Source organism: Colobus angolensis, unplaced genomic scaffold (genome assembly GCF_000951035.1).
Source record: "Colobus angolensis palliatus isolate OR3802 unplaced genomic scaffold, Cang.pa_1.0 Scaffold72, whole genome shotgun sequence".
NCBI classification, from domain to species: Eukaryota; Metazoa; Chordata; class Mammalia; order Primates; family Cercopithecidae; genus Colobus; species Colobus angolensis.
Window position 1 is genome coordinate 4,204,978 of NW_012120932.1, and position 23,698 is coordinate 4,228,675.

At 38.8% G+C, this 23,698-nt stretch overlaps 1 protein-coding gene across 1 annotated transcript in view; it reads left to right on the top strand.

Moving 5' to 3' along the window:
- CNTNAP3 (contactin associated protein-like 3) overlaps window positions 1-23,698 on the top strand; it is a 251,219-nt gene that overhangs the window by 61,538 nt on the left and 165,983 nt on the right. Inside the window, exon 3 of the mRNA XM_011927535.1 lies at window positions 9,566-9,759. Within this exon, the coding sequence (XP_011782925.1) occupies window positions 9,566-9,759 (194 nt within the window). The remainder of the gene's footprint in view (window positions 1-9,565; window positions 9,760-23,698) is intronic.

Genomic DNA, 23,698 nt, shown 5'->3' on the forward strand with positions numbered 1-23,698 from the left:
ACTTTCAGGCACACCAATCAGATGTAGATTTGGTCTTTTCACATAATCCCATATTTCTTGGAGGCTTTGTTCATTTCTTTTTCCTTTTTTTCTCTAGACTTCTCCTCTCGCTTCATTTCATTCATTTGATCTTCAGTCATTGATACTCTTTCTTCCAGTTGATCGAGTCGGTTACTGAAGCTTGTGCATTTGTCACATATTTCTCGTGTCATTTTTTTTATCTCTGTCAGTTCGTTTATGGCCTTCTCTGCATTAATTATTCTAGTTATCCATTCTTCCACTCTTTTTTCAAGATTTTTAGTTTCTTTGCGCTGGGTACATAATTCCTCCTTTAGCTCTGAGAAGTTTGATGGACTGAAGTCTTCTTCTCTCATCTCATCAAAGTCATTCTCCGTTCAGCTTTGATCTGTTGCTGGCGATGAGCTGCGTTCCTTTGCAGGGGGAGATGCGCTCTTATTTTTTGAATTTCCAGCTTTTCTGTCCTGCTTTTTCCCCATCTTTGTGGTTTTATCTGCCTCTGGTTTGATGATGGTGACGTACTGATGGGGTTTTGGTGTGAGTGTCCTTCCTGATTTTTAGTTTTCCTTCTAACAGGCAGGACCCTCAGCTGTAGGTCTGTTGGAGATTGCTTGAGGTCCACTCCAGACCCTGTTTGCCTGGGTATCAGCAGCAGAGGCTGCAGAAGATAGAATATTGCTGAACAGCGAGTGTACCTGTCTGATTCTTGCTTTGGAAGCTTCCTCTCAGGAGTGTATTCCACCTTGTGAGGTGTGGGGTGTCAGTCTGCCCGTAGTGGGAGATGTCTCCCAGTTAGGCTACTCAGGGGTCAGTGACCCACTTGAGCAGGCAGTCTGTCCGTTCTCAGATTTCAGCCTCCGTGTTGGGAGATCCACTGCTCTCTTCAAAGTTCAAAAGGCACTTTATGTATAAAGCAAACATGAGAGTGAAAAAAATGTAGGGAAGACAGACCATCTAGGAACCTGAAGACTTGAGGAAATTGTGGAGATAGAAAGCAAATTAGTGGTTGCTATGTCTAACTATAGGGGGTAGCGATGAGGTGGATTGTTGTGGTAGTGAAGCAGTTCTCTTTCTTGATTGTGGTGGGGGCTACAGAGCCTAAACATGTCATACAACTGGATAGACATGTCATTTCCTGGTTTTGATATTGTACTGTAATTTTATAAGATGTAACCATTGGTAGAAACTGGGTGAAGAGTACACATCACTTCTCAGTACTATCTTTGCCAATTCATGTGAAGCTATATTTCAGAATAATTTTTTTCTTAAATGACATTTAATTTCTGACTGGCAGTTTAATTTGTGCTTCAAAACTGATTCAAAAGGACTGTGACCAATGATGAAAATGGTAAAATACAACAGTTGGTCCTGTAACCAGCTCTCTGACCTTAGTTATTAAAATCAATGTTAAGGGAGGCATTCTAGAACTTCTGTAGGACATGGTGGAGATTTACCAATTTCTTTCACATTAATTTTTGCCAATTGGATTTTTTTAGGTTGTCGTATTTTTTCCAAAGAATTCAATGGGGCAAACTTTAGCAGAATTCTAATACCACACATTTTCCCTGATGTGCACTTGCCTCTAAAAAACATTTCTTTGTTAATAGCAACTTAAACATTATTGCAATGTTTATTCCTTTTACATCATATTTTGATACTATCATATTACATGTAATAATTGATAAATGCATATCTCTTTTCATACAAGGCTTTCACAGCAATTTCATAAACTATAATTGGTTTAACTACATAATATCCTTAGGAAAAATGTAAATATTACCATCTCTTTTTTTTTTTTTAGTAGGAGGTGGGTTAGGGGATTTTGGTTGACTGAGCAGTCAGTCACATACAGATGGGTAATTTGGTATTCACTAAAATAGTCACTTCTCAGCATTTCACTCTTGTGTTTCCTTGCATGATATCAACTGACATTTAATAAGAAAGGAAAATACACGCGTTTAATCACTCCCTGAAGAAAGTAAACACGCTACCTGTGGGAAATGGAATACAGTGAGAGGAGCGTAATCAGCCTCAGGGTGCTCTGACTCCATTCCAGCCCTCTCCTTTTGTGCCCCGTTTGCCCATCACCCATCACTTTTGCCTCGTTGTTTCTACTCACCAAGTGAAGATAATGGCTTCTTTGCCTGCTCAAGTGATATTTTGAGATGATGTGTCTTATCAAATAATTTATTGGATGTATGAAAAATGCACAATGATGGTTTTATTAAATTATGCAGTTAGTTGCCGAGATGAATGGAACTACACCTACCCAAAATTCAAGATGTAGTGGAGATAAGGGAGAAGGTTATAGGCTGAGTCATTTAACCATTAGGGCCCTTTCTGATATTTCTGTGAAGGCCAAGTGGAGTTGTCAGTGGAGTGCATGTGAGTTTCCACCAATGGCCAGTGGAGCAAGAGCCTGCAAGAGGGAACACTCCCCCAGCTTCTGGGGTGATAAAGGATTTGTCACTGTCCCACCAGCCTGCATAGTAGGTTTCACCATTTTGTTAACTATTCCAGCTGAACTTTTCTTACTGACCTCTGGTTTCATTTACCTAAGGTGAGCTCCTGCTCACATTCTCCCTGCAAGGTTCATACCTCTTTAGATTTTAGGCCAGGTGATTGTTCTGCAAGCTGAACTCTCCAATACATTTGTAAAAGATCATGAACCTGGGAGGCGGAGGTTGCAGTGAGCTGAGTTTGCATCACGGAACTCCAGCCTGGGCTGGAGTTTGTTAATAAGGGAAGAAATGAGGCTCCTTATAGCTTTCTACTTCCTAGGGCAGAAGCCGGAAGCTCCATCCCATAGATTTTGATAAGTTGTACTTTCATTTTCATTCAGCTTGAAATACTTGCTAATTTCTCTTTTAGTTTCTTCTTTGATTCATTGATTATGAAGTATGTGTTATTAGTTTCCTAATATTCCTGGATTTTTCAGAGAAGTCACTATTGTTGATTTCTTATTTTAATCTATTGTATATCACACAGATATACTTTACATGATTTAAATGATTTTAACTTTGTTGAAACTTGTTTAATGACTTGTTTAGTGGTCTATTTTGGTAAAAGTTCCAAATGAACTTGAAAAGAATACATGTTCTTCTGTTAGGTGAAGCATTCCACAAATATCAATGAATCATATAGGTTGATAGTGATAATTAATACTTCTGAATCCCTATTTTCTGTCTTGCGTAGTTACCGAGACAGGGTACTAGAATCTCCTGTAATTGTGGATTTATTTTACTAGGTTTCATTTCATGTATTTTGAAGCCCTGTTATTAAGTGTTTGCACGTTCAGGATTATGTCCTCAGATGAAAGAATATCTTAATCATGGGGAAATGATTTTCTTTACCTTTTATAATTTTTGCGCTGAAATCTACTTTGTTTAATAGAGCCATTCCAGCTTTTTTTTTGACTAGTGTTAGTATAATATATATTTTTCCGTGTGTTTACACTTAGGCTATTGGAGCCCTTTTTATTTAAATTATATTTCTTGTAGGCAACATATAGGTGGACCTTGCTTTCTCATCTAATCTGACCATCATTGCCATTTAATAGGAGTGTTTGTACTACTTTCCTTTAATATGATTGTTTATATGATTAATTTTCAGTCTAACACCATTTGTTTTTTGTTTATTCTGTGTCCATTTTCAAAGGTACTAAGGAGTATAGATGCATTTTGTAAGATAGTACATTTTATAAATTGTTATGTATACTCTGAGATTTTAACCATAATTGCAATTCTTTTTTTATGAACACATTTTTGGTAGGCTGAATGTTCTTTCTGCATCAACCTGCTAAGGTTGAGGGAAATACTGCTGAAATAGAACACGTACACAAAGACAGATTGTGAGGGAGGGTTTCTGTATTTTTTACTTTAAAACAGCGTAGTTGGAAAAAGACTGTAGTACCTGATTCTATATCTGTGTAGTTAGACCTTTTTTTCCGAAATGAAATTAGATCTCAGTTAAATGTCTGAATTCCCCTCTGCAAAAAGGCAGACCTACTGACAAAAAGCATGGCTGTTTAAAGCCCATAAATCTCAGAAGTGGAATGACGGAGTTTATTTAAAGCCAGCTTCACTTCTCTTCCCTATAAATACACATAATCTCACTGGAGTGTAGAAGCTGTGACAGTCCCTACCTCACATCTCACCCCTGGTAATACCTGAAATTGTTAATGTGAATTAAAATGCAATTCGATAAGGAAAAAAAACAAACATATCTGGATAAAATGACATTTGAAACAATTTGTTATCTTAGTGGGAAGTGTCTCGTGGGGACAAGGTTTATTTAACTATGTGTTTGCTTGATATATAGAAGCCTCTAATAGTGGCTGGCTTGGAACATTTACTTTGTTTGCTTATATTTTGTGCCCTTGGTACTCATCAAATGTTGAGGAAGGTATAAGATTATGGTGATATGATAATCATAATGATGATGATGATGATTTACCTGTGCATTATTTCCCCTGTAAACAAAGTCAATACATTCTCTGTGACAGTGCTGCCACTTATGACTAGATACTATAGTCATGGGAATTTTTATTGTTGTTAGTCAGAAACAAGCCTCCAGCTCTGGGGTTTCTATTTTTCTTTCAGAGCCCCTGCCCCAGACAGTGAAATGTAACTTTGACCTGAGGTAAATGCAGAATTATAACAGATATAACTGTATAAAATAGATACATAATCATGCCAAATTATTTATAACCAAAAAGTACTAAGTGATTGACAAATCATGTGAATATATTCATGGACAGGGATAACAATGAAACATAAGCTGATTTAAAAAATATCTTTCCATGTGTTTTAATTAGTGATTTTATTTTCTCATCTGTAAGGTGGATACGATAAAGACAACCCACTGGATGCTTTTAGAAATAAAAAATGATAATATGCATGAAAATATCTGGTAGAATTCTCAGCATACAATATATGCTTCACAGTTTCTCACTTCCCCCTTTTCCCTTGTTTTCCGTTACAAAATAAGTGGCAAAACTTTAATTTCCTCAGAACTTGAAAACTTAAAAATGGATAAAATGGTATGTAAGATAAATTCTGTGCTGTGTGAACATTTAGGGACAAAACAGTTTGCGTAGCTCAGCGTCTTCACTGCCTTCACAGCCTTTATAAAAACCAATTACCCTTTAAAAAATAACATCCACTGCCTCAAGCCATATAAAGTGTAAGAGAAAGTTTCCGTTGCTCAGCATATTTTAGTCTCATTCCAGTAATGAAACGTGTGTGTCAGAACATATATTATGAATGGAGGGGTCGAGGTTTTTGTAATTCACAGGATCTGTGGGGTAGAATTGTGACACTTGAACTCAGGTGCAGTGTCTTGTCAGAGGCAGGGAAAGGAGGAGGGTGAAATGGAGAAGAAACGTTTGTGATGGGGGAGAGGCTGAGCTTAGAGAACGTAACTGCTTCCCCCGTTTTGTGTACAAAGTTTTGGTGACCATAGACTAGAAGGGACTATGAAAAGACACTTCCAGGTTGAAAAGGAGTCAGTATATGTATAATTTTGACTTAACAAATAGAAGACTTTCATTTGTTTTGGTTTAAAGAAAACAAAAATTGACTGTGGCATCACATTTGAATAATAATTTAGTTGCAAAGTGCTTTAGTGTCAGTTATCCCATTGTCTTTGTTACAGTCTTGTGAGGTGATTTATATGACTGTTAATGCCCCCCTCCCCACTTTATGCTTTTCTTTTTTATTTTATTTTATTTTATTTTTTTTGAGACGGAGTCTCACTCTGTTGCCCAGGCTGGAGTACAGTGGCTGGATCTCAGCTCACTGCAAGCTCCGCCTCCCGGGTTCCCGCCATTCTCCTGCCTCAGCCTCCCGAGTGGCTGGGACTACAGGCGCCCGCCACCTCGCCCAGCTAGTTTTTTTTTTTTTTGTATTTTTTAGTAGAGACGGGGTTTCACCGTGTTAGCCAGGATGGTCTCGATCTCCTGACCTCGTGATCCACCCGTCTCGGCCTCCCAAAGTGCTGGGATTACAGGCTTGAGCCACCACGCCCGGCCGCTTTTCTTCTTTAAACAAAGGACAACATCAAAGGACAACATTTTTGTCTCAGAAAGGCTGAGTGACTGGACAATTACCACACGCTAGTTGGGGGTGGAGTCAGCCAACCTCCTTTCTCTGTTACCCATAGTGGCCTTCTACACCAGCCTTCAAAGCTGCCTTGAACAAAGGCACACAGTCCCGTGCTATCCAGGAGTGTACAGGTCAGTTACGTTGTGTTTCCCACCGTTTCCACTCAGCATTTAATTAAATTGTGTGCACATCAGCTTACCCTTATAACCCAGCTGGGCTTGCAGATTTCCTGAGGCTACAACATCCTGATGAAATTCTTTGCTAACGCCAAAATTTCATTACTTTATCAGTAATGGCTGAAGATATAGCTTATTTGCATTTGAATACTACTTCATCAAAGGTAAAATCAAGTTACTGAAATGATTCATCTGTTAGCAGGAGTGCCACTGTGAACACCAACAACTAACAAACAGTGAGGGATGCAGAGAAGAGGGATGGCCAGCGGCTGCCGCTCCCTCTGTTGAGAACGCACCATCCCAGGGTAGCACACCAGAACCCTGTCGACTCATTTTCCTCCTTGTGCTTCTCCACATGTGTTCTCATAGTAATTCCTTTTCTAAACCTGGAATGAGAGGGAGTGAAAATACCAAAGAAAGGTTATGAAATACAAGCTGAAGAAGATGCCCTTCATGCTGAGTAACCAAGATGAGGGGAAGAACCAAAAGTATTGAATAGTTCCTCAAAAGTTTCAGCTCTGTGTATAAAATTCCCCGTGTACCACGTCCAGCCTAAGATGATGGGTTGGCTCTTAGCATCTCCTCCACCTTCTCCCAGGTCTTTTAGAGCAACCATGAAATAGACTGGGCCCAGTGACTCATGCCTGTAATCCCAGCACTTTGGGAGGCCGAGCTGGGCAGGAGACCGAGTCCATCCTGGCCAACATGGTGAAACCCCATCTTTACTAAAAATACAAAAATTAGCCGGGTGTGGTGGCGGGTGCCTGTAATCCCTGCTACTCAGGCGGCTGAGGCAGGAGAATTGCTTGAACCAGGGAGTCGGAGGTTGCAGTAAGCAGAGATCTCGCCACTGCACTCCAGGCTGGTGACAGAGTGAGACTCTGTCGCAAAAAACAACCCCATAAAATGATAATAATAAGAAAAACAGAAAAGGATATAGTTTCAGTAGTGTTGTACCTAGGACTATTGGCTGCTAGTTAGACCAACCCCAGAAGGATCTCTCACCAATTAAATTTTACACAGTCTTAGGAGAGAACAATAGATCTGGTAGAGTAACAGGAAGGACCAGTAGAGAAAACCCCACCGGCACTGCACCGTCAACCCTCTGAAACCCGGGCCTTGCCTGACCAGGAGCAGGAGAGGTTGCCCTGCTGCACAGGGGCTGCTTCCTTAGGTAGCCCGACCTGCTCACTCCCAAACTTCTTTACATCTTTTTTACGTTTATTTGAGAACCACCACATCCCATGATTATCATCAAAATAATATAATAAAAATATTTAATTGCACAGGTTCTGGATCCAAAGCTTGTGGGCCACTTCCTAGATGCGTAAACATAGGTCAGCTGCCCACCATTCATACAGAGGGTAGTAATGAGGCCTTGTCTTTTAAAGGTACATTAGGAATTAAATGCAAAATGTATTTAAAGGGAACTGTTTGCCTGACCCAGAGTTCTCAAATGCTCAATAAATATTCATTGTTAAATTGAGTGATTATAGAAGTGAGTAGGTGGAATTCTGTCACATTCTGAAAAGTTAAGTTGGAAGGAGGAATGAGCAGAGAAGAGAAACTGTGGAAGTAGTTTCCACTGAGGGCTGAAGAAGTTTGTGCGCTGTCTCTGGCAGGGGCTCGCATAAATATTGCCATAGATCATCCAAGAATAAATTTTGCCCGATCCAGGAAACCACGTTGCATGAGTGGAGGATGCCCCTGGTCTATAGCAGAACATTCAACTTGAACAAGAGCTGTATCCACCTCCTAGCTGTCTGGCTTAAGAAAGATATGGAATGTTTTAGTGTCAATCAGATGCACAGTGTTGGTTACCAATAATTTTCCATCCTGTCTACTAGATCAGATTCCTGACTCTTCAAGTCAAAAGTCAAAACATGGAACAATAAGAAGCAAAACAAACAAAAATTATATCTATATATGTGTGTATATATACATATATGTATATAAAATACAGACTTAAGACGTACTTATCGTACATTCAGAGGAAAAAATATTTTTGATCAAAGGTTCACTACAAAAAATCTTAGAATCTGACTTCTAAGAATCTGTAAACTTGGGAATCATAAGGAAACGGTAGTTAAGTGTGGTCCTCCATTCAGATAGGTGCCTAATATTTATATTTATTATTTCAATATGAATGTTATTTAAATATAAATATTTATCTTTTTCAACACGTCCCCATAATAACTTGTGTTAAAGTATAATGTCCTCACTTGTTTTTACTCCTAGCTGTATTCTAATAATATCAAACTTTTTTGGACATGTGCTAAAATACTAAAGACTTTACAAATGAGGACATAATGATAAAACCTCCAATAATAAAATACACAGTATAAGTCAATGAATAATAGTGAACTGTCTAGAACTTCAGACTTTTGTGGTTCTGGAGTGTTCCCTAATTCTGTTAAACTAGAAAAATAACAAACATCAATAAAACATCAGTGGGCATTCCTATGTTTTCGTTTCAGATGTAGCATCGGTCAGCGCAAAAAGAGCAGATTTTCTGCTGTGCGCGCATCTTCAATACCTGACAGTCTCCTTCTCCTTGTCCAAGATGGACGAGCACTGTGTGAGGCTTGTCCCAGTTTCCCAGCAGTACTGCCAGAGAGAGCAGAGTGCACTAGAACCTGCTTATGACTCACTTTTACCATTTGACACTCCATACCTTTTTGTACTTTTTTTACCAGTGTCTCCTCCACACCCCAGTTCCTCGTAACCATCACTCTCCTCTGTACTTCTGTGAATTCAACTTTTTAAAATTCCATATGTAAGTGGGATTGCCTCACAAAGCACTCTATATTTGAATTGTTCTTTAACACATCCATTTCTCCTGTGAGACTGTAAGCACTTTGAGTGCAAGGTCAATATATTAACCGTCTTTGTTTTATTAATGCTTAATACTGTACTTCCTACTACTGGAATTTAGTCTCTTGTGTTGGGAAAAGGCAAATCTTGCACAAGGGCTATGAAATATACTAGTTCCAAAAATTGACAGGAATGCTGTATTAGCCACCTGCATTAAACAAACATTTTCTCTGCTCAGTAGAACACCTGCATTCTAGAATGTCAGGGTCATCTAGCTAAATGTGAACACAATTTAGGGTTCATCCAGCCACCTGTAATTCTTCTATTTTTTCTACTGTAAATCGATTATTTTCTTAATATGTATTCATACTTTTATCATTTTCTAATCTAGTAACAGCTCTGTTAAATAACTTCTTCCTCTACCATTTTCCCACTTTTTCTGTTTCAAAAAAGGAGCTGGTGGCTGGACCCCACTTGTGTCAAATAAATACCAATGGCTGCAAATTGACCTTGGAGAGAGAATGGAGGTCAGTGCTGTGGCCACCCAAGGAGGGTATGGGAGCTCCGACTGGGTGACCAGCTACCTCCTGATGTTCAGTGACGGCGGGAGAAACTGGAAGCAGTATCGCCGAGAAGAAAGCATCTGGGTATGTTTTCTAATAATAATGATTGCTACCTATTGCTGCAAACCTATTAGGAAAACAGAATTTTAAGAATTACTTTGAAAAAAAATGGTCTAAGTGAAATTAAGATACCTATTTCATTGAAAGCATTGAAAGACAATCTTGTATTTAATACCATTAAATAGTGTGGAAGTTAAAAAATAATACAAATCATATACAATTTATTTTTTCTTGGTTTGCTTAATAGAGTAATTTAACATTGCCTCTGCATTATTTTAAAGTGGTAGGTTGAATTCATTTATTTTCTCTGATTTGATCTGATATTTTTGAAAGACTGAAATTTCAAAATGTAACAAATGAGCAGTTTCTATATGTATGACAAGTACAGGAACACAGACTTTGAACTTGAGTAATCATGAGTCCTTTATCAGTGGCCAGATTTCGTTTTTCTTGTTTTTTTTTTTTTCTTGTTTTTTTTTGAGGTGGAGTTTCACTCTTATTGCCCAGGCTAGAGTGCAGTGGCGCGATCTTGGCTCACTGCAACCTCCGCCTCCTAGGTTCAAGCAATTCTGCCTCAGCCTCCTGAATAGCTGGGACTACAGATGTGCACCACCACACCTGGCTTTTTTTTGTGTGTATTTTTAGTAGAGATGGGGTTTTGCCATGTTGGCCAGGCTGGTCTTGAACTCCTGACCTCAGGTCATCCACCTATCTTGGCCTCCCAAAGTGCTGGGATTACAGGAGTGAGTAAATAGACTACAGATCTCTGTCAGAGTCTCTGGATTCTGTAAATATCCTCATAACAGTGACATTATTTCTGTTTCTGATTATATGTCAGTGCCTCTGTGGAGGGGGTTAGTCACTTTTTATTTAACTTTTGTAGCTACTTGAGAGGCTGAGGTAGGAGAATCACTTGAACCCGGGAGGCAGAGGTTGCAGTGAGCCGAGATCACGCCATTGCACTCCAGCCTGGGCAAAAAAGAGAGAAACTCCGTCTCAGTAATAAGAATAGTAATAATAATAATAATAATGATAATTTATTACATAGTGTTTGGAAGTAACCTTACTCTGCATTGGTTAATAATGTTTAAAATGTTGTGGACAGTTTCCCTGTAAGAGAAAACTCGAATACAGAGTCTGTGTCCTATTTGTACTTTGGCTCTTTCTTCCTCCTAAAAAAAATACATCAGTGATGAAGGTACTGTCAGCATTTCTGTTATCCAGTTAAACAGTTCAGAGGGAAGCCATAGCCAAGGCAACGCCATCTGCCAATTTTGCTTACTCTGAAAGGTTACTGGCCTGCAGGGAAAGAGCGTAAAGGTTAAGGTTCTTACTAATCCAGAACACTTAAAATAACAGATGTCGACTCTCATGATCTTACCACGTGTAGGAACGTGTTGAGCTTCACTGGAACAAGTGATTTACTTTCCTGGTGCCGCCTCACCCTGTGAGCTTCCTTTCACAGTCACTGTGCCTTTCAGCCTTTCATCCCTGCATCTCTGTTCTGGGTTGACTTGTGGTTTCCCAAAAACATATGTTGGAATCGTAACTCCCAATACCTCAGAATGTGACCTTAATTGGATATATAAGGCTTTTACAGAGGTAATCAAGTTAAAATGTAGTCAGGAGGGTTGACCCTAATCTAATATGACTGGTGTCCTCATCAGGAAGGACCTTTGGACGCAGAGACAGATGTACACACAGGGAACACAGTGCAAGGGCACATAGGGAGGCAGCCCTGTGAGGAGGGAGGATTGGAATAATGCATGGACAAGCCACAGAACAGCGGAGGCACCAGCAGCTAGGAGATGGGCATGGAACAGAGCCCTCCCTAGAGCCTCCAGAGGCAGCATGGCATGGAGACACCTTGATCTGGGACGTGTGGCATCCATCGCTTTAGCTACCTAGTTTGTGGCACTTTGTTACAGCAGTTCTGGAAAACCAGCTCAGCCTCTAAAGCCTAACTGTGCCTAACAGGTGTAGGACATCAGGACATGTTTCCTGAATGAATGAGTGAAATTCATCCTCTCCCAGGATGCCCTTTTTGAGCAACTACACCGAAAATGGTCCTTCCTGGCTCTGCACATCTCTAGGACCTGTTTTGGACTAAAGCAGTGATATGTAGTGCTATGAGGGTTCAGGACTCAGCCTTCCACCATTTTGAGCTAAACGGTTTTTGGGGATAGGGCTTTATCTTTGCATCTCCTTCATCCTCCCTCACTGTGATTGGCAAATTGTAACCATTTAACAGCTTCATTTCCTACTTTATGACTAACTATACAGAATTTCCATGGTGAAAAGAATGTTAACGCTACTGATGAGAGAACCCACAAAACAAACCAGAGATGGTTCTTGTGAGTGTTCAGTTATGAGACACAGACCCGAAGAGACTTGAGAATGACAGGCCTTGGAGAAAGCATTACCATGTGGGTTGCTGGAAAATAATTCAGGAGATTTTTCAGAAAGCAGAAGTAATGCAAACAAAAGCATGGATAATGGATGGGATACACAAAGAACAGTGAGGTGTGAGATGTGAAATGGCTGTTCAGACTGAGATGGAGAGAATATGGGGAATTTGCTGAAAGTTGTAAAACTGCAAAGAGAGAGGCTGTCAAGTTTGGATTATAAAATACCTATGTAGATATTTGAGTTCCTTTTTTTAAAAAAACTTTTATTTTACTTTTTGTGGGTGCATAGTAGGTGTATACGTTTATGGGATTCATGACTTTGATACAGGCATGCAGTGCGTAATAATCACATCATATAAAATGGGAGATCCATCCCCTCAAGTATTTATCCTTTGTGTTGCAGACAATCCAATTATACACTTTTAGTTATTTTTAAATGTACAGTTAAATTATTATTGACTGTAGTCACCTTGTGCTGTCAAATACTAGGTCTTATTCATTCTTACTATTTTTTTGTACCCAATAACTATCCCCACCTCCTCCCCAGCCCCCACGCCCCTTCCCTGCCACTGGTAACCATCTTGATTTGTGTTTCTTGAACTGCTACATCAGCACCTCAGGGACATATTCTCCATTTGTTTGTTTATTCATTCATTCATTCATTCATTCATTCATTCTTTTAGTAAATAAGCAAATAATTGTGGTAGAGGTTAGTAATATACTCTTGGGAAATGTGAGCTGAGTCATAATTATCATATTCTTCACCAGGCATGTCCCTTCCGTCTAGTATTTTTCCTATCAAAGCTACTTTTCTAGAAATAAAGTTCACTAATTGTCTCATATTTATCATTTTCTTAAAAAGATGGGCTGATATTGGCTGTCCCCCAGTCTTATCATTGCTGCGTTAACAATAAATTACATCTTATTAGAGTTTCTGCCCTTTACCAAGGCATTAATTTTAGATATGAATGGATGATATTAAAATAACTTAAGATTTGTTTTTGATACCTAAAATATTAATACCCTTGATTAATGAAAATTATGTTTTCATAAGGTTATTATCTTTCCTAGACATTATTATCTTTATTATTATTATCTTTTCCTGACCACAGCTACCTCCCCTGCCCTCAGGGTCATCGTATTAACCTTCCTGTACCAGGAGGACAGAATGCATTTCCAGCTCTCTCCTAGGGATAGTGTTGCTTCTACTTTTATGTTAAGGACACATTAAAAATTCATTCTGCAGCCTTATGTATTTCTTGGATGCTCTTCTTCTATCTTTTTATGGCTTTTATGTTTTGGTCTGGGTTTACCCATTGTCTATGCTAATGTCTCCTATTATTAAAGATCCACAGTTGCTTATCTGCAATTTTTAATTCTAAAAGCAAAGTTATTAAAATGGTAAACCCCAAGCAGACACAAATTTATTTAGCAGCAAAACCTGAATGTACTGACTTTGGGGCTATTTGAATTTTTTAGTTACTCTGCTTAATGTGAATATTCATATGTTTTATTGCAAAAATAGTAACGTGATTACCACCTAGTCACTAATATTTGGTGTATACACAGTATGACCTTTCTAGTATGTGAAATGAATCTGAATCTAAAGCAAATCTGATACCAAGGCTTTCGATAAGAGATTGTACAGCTGTCGTATCAATCACTGACATTTGATTATCTGAATAGATTAATATATTAATCCACATTCGTACTAATTACATGCTTCACATTGACTGCTTCAAGGGCTGGACTGAGTTCGCGTTGAGAAATACCCAAGGAAACTAGAAATAACTCGGATTTATGGAATCTTCAGAGTGGTAAAAGCCCTGTTCAAAAGAGAGAATCCCTGTTACTTAAAACAGGAATACATGAATCTTTTCTGAGTAACAGAACAAGCTTCATTATGTATTATACTTTCAGTTAACAAAATGTATTTCAGGACACAGACTCACTTGAAGTGAATAATCTCATCTGCTACATCATTTTAAAAGGTGCCATTACTCAAACAAGGTCAAAGGAATAAACAACAGAAGAAAAGAGGGAAGCTGAAAGATAATTTTCTGGGAGAACCACACACTATTTTTTTTTAGTAGTAGTAATATGAACTGCCTTAAAAACCACCTGGCCTAATAAGAACAGATGTTCTTACCGCCGTGGAAGAGGGGAACACTCTGTAAGCAGACGTGGCCAGCCCAGCCGAGAGAGCCCCCCTTTGCTGACTACCTCCACGAACATGGGCACCTACAGTGCCGCCCAAGTGCCAGAGCAGGGGTGAGTCCCGGCAATGCGTACCAGCTCCCTAGTCCTGCGGCAGCAATGACCACAAACTGAAACGACACCTCTGCTGTTGGCTGAAAACAACACAAATGTATTACTTACGTTTTGGAAGTGAAGAGTTCAAAGTTGGTCTCACCAGGCCAAAATCAAGGTGTCAGTAGGGCTGCGTTCTTTCTGGAGGCACTGGGGGAATAAAATGTCACTGGCCTCTCCAGCTTCTAGAAGGCACCTACACTCCTTGGCCCATGGGCCTTTTCCTGTATCTTCAAAGGCAGCCAGTACAAACTGAATCCTGCTCTTATTGAATCACTTTGACCCAATACACCTTCCTCCCTCTTCCACTTTTAAGGAAACCTGTGATTACATTGGGCTCACCTGGAGAAGCCAGACATTGGGCTCACCTGGCGAAGCCAGACATTGGGCTCACCTGGCGAAGCCAGACATTGGGCTCACCTGGAGAATCCAGGGCACTCTCATTATTTCCAGCTCAGCTGACTGGCATCTTTAATTCCCATCTGCAGCTTTAGTTTATCCTTGCCATATAACACAACATATTCACAGCTTCCAGGAGTTAGACGTAGGCATCTTTGGGGACCATTATTCTGCCGATTACAAAATGCATCAGGTTCAAACATTTAGCAGGTTAGAGTTAACACCTTCCTTATTGCTATCACAAAATGTAGAAAAGCAGTGAATAAATCATCGGGAAGTTTGCAGCTTATTTGGCTGGATCCACAACTGCCTTTCATGCCCAGAATGTTTCTAAAAAGAGAGTCTCTCCCAGTTATCTACACTCATCCTGCCCTTGTAAAGTCACCTGGAAAACTGCAGCTATTTTTCTGAAATCCCTGTTTCCATTATACAGATATTCTGTGCGAAAGTGTTCTTTTGGTCTGACTTATTCTAATAAATGCTTCCATTTAACATGCATGTATGTAACCCAGCAAATTACCTTCTCCACAGGATATTAAAGTTAGTGTGTTTTGAACCAGAATATACAATGTATCAAGGAGCTCATTCTTTATCATTTTCCTGCATTTTCTTATAAACTATTTGGCTCATTGCAAAAAAAAAAAAAAAAAAAAAGAACAAATGTTCTGAATCAAAAAGGAGAGAAAAGATATTTGGAAATCCAGCCTAACCATGCTAGAAAAATGTCCCGAATCATGCTGAGAGATTATACCATAATATTCTGCTAATCATGGTTCCAGATTAGCAATCACTGACAAGCCGCTTTCCCTCATGTCCATTTTTCAGTTATTTCTGAAAGAATAAAGAATTAAATCTGCAAGGAAATATAGAACTTTTTAATTCATTGTGAAATTTTCTTCTGGTTGGGATTAGGTGTATTCAGGTTATTATCCATCCCTGACACAGGTTTCAAGTTCCCCTCTGAGCACCAGACTCCATTTCTTTTGGATGTCAAATAGACGTGTCCAAAACCAAGTTTATTATCTCCACGTCCTTCCCATCACCAAACCTATCGCTCCTGGGCTTCCACCTCTCAGTAACTATCACAGCATTTACCAGCTGTTGGCTTGAGCCAATATGCCTGGAGTTACCAATGACTTCCGTTCCTTCACACTCCACAATCAATCCATAGGCATATCCTGTCGACTCAGTCTTTCAACAGATCATGTCAGTCACAACTTCAGAGTCTATGTGGAGTCTGATGACTTTTCCTCACCTCTGTTATTACCATGACAGCCCAGTTGCTCACTGTCTCTCACCTGGACCATTGCCACAGCTTCACATCCCCTCTCACTTCTGCCTTTGCAACTAGCTTCCAATTTAAATCTATCTAATTTTATTTTCTTTAATTTTTGCTGTAAATTGCCACGTATTTTATGCACCATATGAAGTGTAGTCGTTTTCAATAAAGAACTGACCTTATTTAGACAAAAAGAAAGAAGCAACTTCGACCGCATTCTCTATCTGTGGCTTCAAATATGTTGTGCTATGTTGTCCTAGTTGCTCTTTAAAAATGTCAAGCAAGATCTATCCTTTGTACTAGCTATTCAGTATCTCTGAAATTTTCCCCTGGATAACTTAGATAGCATAGATAATTTCCTCAATTCGTTTCTTGAGTAAATTATCTCTTCCTGATAGAATTCTTCTAGACAACCTGACCCCTAATGTGCGCGGAACACACACACACAGACACGCATGCGCCCAGCTCCACTGCCCTCCCACCCTACCCTCCTCCAGCCTGTGTCTTCCTGCTTTTGTATTTCCTTATGGAAGTCATTATGTCCTGTTCCCATGTATGGAATTTTGGGTTTTTTTCTGTCTCTCCTCACCAGGAAGATTTTACGCAAAGAAAGAAAATGTTCTCTGAATAATATTACTGGACTTTGTTTTTTAAAATTTTCTGACAAAGAGCCTACATTTTGCTGTAATTGAATACTTGTTTCACTGGTCTTTATCAGTGTTGAGGATCTGAGATCCAAAAAGTAGAACCAACCTAACTGGGAAATCTAAAAAATGTCTACCAGCTGTCACGGGTCATTTTGGGGCAGTGGACAAAGTGCATTAGTAGATCTCCCATGGCCTGTGTATATTTGTCCCGAATTGTTTTATTTTCTGGGCCTGACTGGAGCAAATGTGAGTGGAATTAATGAAGGAGGCAGAAGGAAGGTCAGAGGTTGGAGATCGGCCGATCCCCACTGAGCCCAGAGGCAGCCGCTGTCTGGACTGACTCGGTACCTGCTATGAGAGAGCAGGAAGGGGTGGCAGACACTGCAGTTAACACAGAAAGAGAAACATTCTCAGTCTGAGTGTGTGTGTCACACGCCAGACACACAGTTGTCGACAGTAGGGAAAAGCGAGGCTGAGGGCATGTCTGGGTAGCTACCAAGCCATGAGCCAGTGATGGGCATCGACACAGTGAGTCAGAGAAAGAGCAGGTCTGGAGGACACGCCAGCCCCGCTGCCAGGTGTGGCGCCAGCCCAGACAGCTGCCTCTCTGGGTCCGGAGGTGGTCAGCGGATATCTAGTCTCAGGCAGCCTTCATTCTGCCTCTGGCTGTCATGGCCACTGGGTTACTGAAATCATGGCTTGTTTCCCTCTGTATCTCTCCATCTTCGTGTACAGCTTCCCTTCATCCAACATGAAGTCAGGCAAATTGTCTTTGTAAGGCAGACTACACGTTAGCAGAGGCAAGTACACACACAGAACACTCAGGAAGTTAGAGAACATTCTTTAGTCCCTCAAAGCAAAAAGGCTTTTCCTGACTAGGAAGCAAAAAGCAAACATTCTTTCTCAACTTGAAGCTAATGCCATCTACCATTTATGAAGAGCTCTCTGTGCATCAGGCTGCATGCTCTGGGTTTCCAGCACTCCCACATTTAATTCTTTCACAATTCCTGTAAGGGTTACGGTGTCCAAGAAGGTAAGGAAACAGTCTCTGGCGGTGAAAGGGCTCTTCTTTTTCACCTTGTTTCCTGACTCCATTTCTACAATAGCAAAGGAATGAGAGACTTAGTGATGTATTTGTCCTTATGAAACATTCTCAGTTAATTCTAATGTGTATATATATCTAATATCTATTAATATATAAATATATATTTATGTATACACATATATATACACATAAACACACATAAATGATCCTCCTGCAAAGCAAAATATAATATATATATATACACACACACACACATAATAAAGATATATAGATATAAAATCCATCTGAAAAGCAAAGTGTAGAGAAAAAAGAAGAACAAAAAATCCTGCTAGGATGTGGTGCCAATTGAATAGGAAACATTTCTTCATGTAGATTTAGAGTTGAGCAGAGGAGTAGCCTAAGCTTTAGAAGTTTGTTTGAGATGGATCTGTACTAGCCAGGAAAGTCACATTAAGTGACACCTCTGCAAACGAATCTTTATAATACTCGGGGTCCTTCTTCTTCACAAACTAAGGGTCAGCATGGTGTGTTGCCAGCTTTACAAATTATTCAGAAGATTTGAGTTTCAGCTGTAGGATGAAAAGAGTTCAGGGGCTGGATGTGGGTGATGGTTGAACAACAATGTGAGTATATTTAATGCCACTGAACTGTACACTTAAAGTGGTTAAACTGGTAGATGTTATGGGATATATATTTTACTACAATGAAAATATATTTAAAAAGGTATCCTGTGAGTTATTTAAATAGTCCATGGGCTATATTAGTAGTGCATGATCTACACAGCCTTTTGTTACTTCCTTCTCTCTGATTTTAATTGGGTCTGATTATTGGTAATATCGGTAATATTTGAGCAACTTGCTTTTAACTGTAGGCTTTTGAAAAATCAATTTTTTTGGATTCTTAAATATTATAGTAAGTGGAAGTGCCCTTTTTATGGCAGCCTGTGCTGGGGCTTCACAGTCACACAGTTGCCTTTGAGAACAAGAATCAGTTATACACTATGTAAAGTTGGGTAATTTAACTTCTCAAAGTTCTAGCTTTCTCATTTATAGAATTTTAATTGGGTCCGAGTTTTAATAATAAAACCTACATTCTGAAGGTTTTATTGTATTTTTCAGAATAATAAGACTCCTAAGGTTAATGTTTTTAGTCTGATGTTACTGATCCAGTCCTGTTAGTGTGTGGGAGGAGCCTTCTGTGGTATGATGCAAACTAGGAACACAGAGGTACCACCTGTCAAGAAGGATTGAAGCCATTGTTGCAGTGACTCAGCGAGGTGCCAGTACTCTGAGCTCCACGGGCAAACACATGACCTTGAGAAACAGCAGAAAAGACTTTAACGTGTATTTATGTTAGATTACATGGATAACTGCCTGGGAATTTTATAGAGTATCCAAAATAGCAACTGTGGGTGTTATCAAATGATTAAGCGTGGAAGTGAAGTACAATAACCATACCTTTAAGTAGAAGCCCTTCCACTTCTCTATCCCAGTTTGTGCCCTTAATCTGGTGACAACATCTTTGAAAGCACTTGTGATGATATGAAGAATAACGGGCCTGATCCAGAATCTAATTGATTTATTCCACGGTAGTGGTTCTGTTTTGTCAGGGGTTCTGTCGTTTTGTCAAATTTAAAATCAATATAGCAGTTCCGTATCATTTTGTTGTTGTAATAGTGAAAATCCTCAGTGATTTCTTTAAGCTGCTCTGTCTTTCAAGAGAATCTCTACCAAAAGGGACCCTATCAGTGAAAGTCTGGTTTACCCTCCAAATCCTCAGATATCTCATCTCTCTAGTTCCCCATTGGCTGTGAGTCATTTGACCTTCTGAAACAGCTACCCTAGAATTGTACAGATGTCTTAAAAGGTATTTAGCTTTCATTTTTAAATCAGTGACATTGACAAATCAGAGAAGTGTGCTTCTAAGAAGTTTTGTTTCAAGCAGTATCCTGTTTTACTTCCCAGATACTGATGAGCTAAGGGTGTTTTTCTATACTGAAACTGTGGCTGTAGTGATAAATTATCTCGATAGGAAGTATAACCTTCTATATAATTAGTGAAAGTTTTGCTTAAACAAAAGTGAATATTCTAGTTTCTGATGAACATTCATTAGATAATGGTTTTCTTGTTTGGAGAGTGTATCTTTGTAGAAAATTCCTGTGAGCTGCTTTTTTTTTCCTTTCATTGTGATCATGTTTTTTTGTTTTTTTTTTTCCTTTCATCTTTACTGATTGTTCTATTTTAGATTATATTTAAGCAACTTTCTTTTAACCGTAGGCTTTTTAAAAATCAATTTTTTTAATTCTTAAATATTATAGTAAATGGAAATGCCCTTTTTATGGGAGCCTGTGCTGGGGCTTCACAGTCACACAGAGTTGCCTTTGAGAACAAGAATCAGCTATAAACTATGTAAAGTTGGGTAATTTAACTTCTCAAAGTTCTAGCTTTCTCATTTATAAAACGAGCATCATTGTGTGAGGAAAAATAAGATTATCCACCTAATGAGCTTAACTGTGCTTGGCAGATAATAACCTCCCATAAGACCTTTGTGGTTATATTTTTTCTTCTTGTCTCTGTTGCAGCACTGTTCTATTATTGAAAACTTTTTCTATCAAGCAGTATGGTCTATTATTCTTTCATATAGTTTTGTTCACTTATAGCATACTATGTCAATTTTCATAAACAAGATTTTATCTATATAGATACATGTAATATAACATGAATATATCAAACACTATAAAATCTAAATTTATACATATATAAGGATGCTTATAAAATGATTCATATTGACTATGTTTCTTCAAATTGATGAGTTTCTAGAAGGCAAAATAAAAATATCTAGTAGGAAAAGCAAAAGAAAATTTTGTTTGACTCCGTCTTAGGAGTTCAAGGAGAGAGGCGACTAAAGTTTCTATTCCGAGATGCAAAAATGTTTTAATACTTATATGTCACAATATATTATCAATGCAATACCTCATAATCTATTTTCCTCCTTCCCTTTTAATGGTGCTATGATATTCTCAAATTCTGTGTATGACTTTTTTTATAATTTGGTCTCAGAGAGGCTGAGTTTGGAGTTTCCTTTGTTTTGTTGCAATAAAGTTTTATTTATTCCTTCATTCCTATAACCCTGAAAAAGAATTTTGGGCCCTTCTCACTAGCGTCTATCCTTATTTTCCTGTGACACAAAGAGTATTTCAATTAGAGAAGAGACTAAACAAGAGGCATAAAAAACAGGAACCAAGTAAAAAGTATTATTATTTGATCCTTGAAAACACACATAAGAAAATCACCTGGGCCAGCATGGTGGCTCACGCCTGTAATCCTAGCACTTTGGGAGGTCAATCGCCTGAGGTCAGGAGTTCGAGACCAGCCTGGCCAACATGCTGAAACCCCATCTCTTTTAAAAATACAAAAAATTATCCAGGTGTGGTGGCGGGTGCCTGTAATCCCAGCTACTCGGGAGGCTGAGGCAGGAGAATCACTTGAACCTGGGAGTTGGAGGTTGCGGTGAGCTGAGATCATGCTACCGCACTCCAACCTGGGCAACAAGAGTGAAACTCCATCTCCAAAAAAAAAAAATTCACATTTTTTAATACTTTTTTTTGGAAATTAATTTAATAATCAGAAATATCTCCCTTTGTGTAAGTTATCAGTTAAAATTAAAAGCAGAGGCTGTTTATAATAGATTTAGAAGGCATAAAATACCACTGGTAGGCAGGAGAGGGGTGAGAAATGTACAGGCTACCTGTGAAAAGGTTAAAAACATTACTGTAAGGTATGTAAGGAGATCTGCATAAATTCTCATTTATGGATATCAAGACTCAATAATGTGAAGATGTTAATCCTCTCTAACCCATAATAAAATGATGTAATTCAAATTTTTATTTTGAAGAATATTCATTCAAGAATAAACAAGGCAAGTGTACAGATGCCAGCAAGATGATGAAATAGGACATTTTTCTGCAGAATCATCAATTTGAACCATGTTGACGTCTGAAAGTACCACCACAAGAGCTAAGTGAACTTAAAGTATAAAAATAATTCAAAATAGCCAAAGCAATCCAGAGCAAAAAGAACAAAGCCAGAGGTATCACGTTACCCAACTTCAAACTATAAGGTTACAGTAACTAAAACAATCTGGTACTGGTATTAAAACAGACACATAGAACAATGGAACAGAGCAGAGAACCCAGAAATAAAGCTGCACACCTTCAGCCATCTAATCTTTGACAAAGTCAACAAACAGAAGCAATGTGGAAAGGACTATCTATTCAGTAAATGGTGTTAAGATCACTGGTGAGCCATATGCAGAAGAATGAAGCTAGAACCCTACATTTTACCATACATGAAACTGAGCTCAAGATGGATCAAATATTTAAATGTAAGACCTCAAACTGTAAGAATCCTAGAAGAAAATCTGTGGAACACCATTCTGGACATTGGCCTTGGGAAAGGATTTATAAGTCCTAAAAGCAATTGCAACAGAAACAAAAATTGACAAGTGGGATCCAGTTAGGATAAAGAGCTTCTGCACAGAAAAGAAACTATCAACAAAGTAAACAGACAACCCACAGAAAGGGAGAAAATATTTGCAAACTATGCATCCAACAAAGGTCTGCTATTCAAAATATATGAGGAACTTAAGCAATTAGGCAAGCAAAAAGCAAACATCCCAACTTAAAAATGTGCAAAAGACATGAACAAACACTTCACAGAAGAAGACAAACACATGACCAATAGACATACGAAAAAGCGTTCCACATCACTCATCATCAGAGAAATGCAAATCAAAACCACAGTAAGATGCCATCTCACACCAGTCAGAATGGCTATTACTAAAAAGTCAAAAAACAAATGCTGGTGAGGCTGTGGAGAAAGGGAACATTTATATACTGTTGGTAGGAATGTAAATTAGTTCAGCAACTGTGGCAAAAAATTTGGAGATGTCTCAGAACTTAAAAGAGTACTACCATTCAACCTAGGAATCCCATTACTGGGTAGATATCCAAAAGAAATCTAATCATTCTACCAAAAAGACACATGCACTTGTGTGTGCATCATGGCAGTATTCACAGTAGCAAAGACACGGAATCAACCTTGGTGCTTCTTGGTAGTGGATTGAATAAAGAAAATGTGGTATATATACACCATGGAATACTATGCAGCCATACAAAATAATGAAATCATGTCCTTTGAGCACCGTGGATGCAGTTGGGATAATTCATTATCCCAAGTGAATTAACACAGGAACAGAAAATCAAATACTGCATGTTTGCACTTGTAAGTAGAAGCCAAACATTGATAACTCATGGATATAGGGATAGCAGCAATAGACACTAGAGACTACTAGCGGGGAAAGGGAAGGAGTAGCACAGTAGTTGAAAACCTGTTTAGTTAGTACCTGGGTGAAGGGATCATTCAGACCCCAAACCTCAGCATTACACGGTATACCCAGGTAACAAACCTGCATTTGTGCCTCCTGAATCTAAAATAAATGTTAGAAAAAACTAGAGATCCGGAACTGGGACTGCTGTGATTTGAATGTGTCCCTCGAAATTCATGTTATCATGAGGGAGTGGGTTTCTTATAAAAGGACCCCACTTTGTCTCTCTCTCACCCATGTGATGCCTTCTGCCTTGTTATGACACAGCAAGAAGGCCTTCACAGATGCCACCACTTTGATCTTGAGCATCCCAGTCTCCAGAACTGTTACAAATACATTTCTGTTCATTATCTAAAAAAGGAAAAATAAATCAAAACTTAGCAAGTCATTAAATGAATAAAATAAGAAAATTAAAGATTGAAATTATGCAAAAAACTAACAAATTCTAGACCTGAGAAATGCATGAATGAAATGAAAATTGCAATAGAGA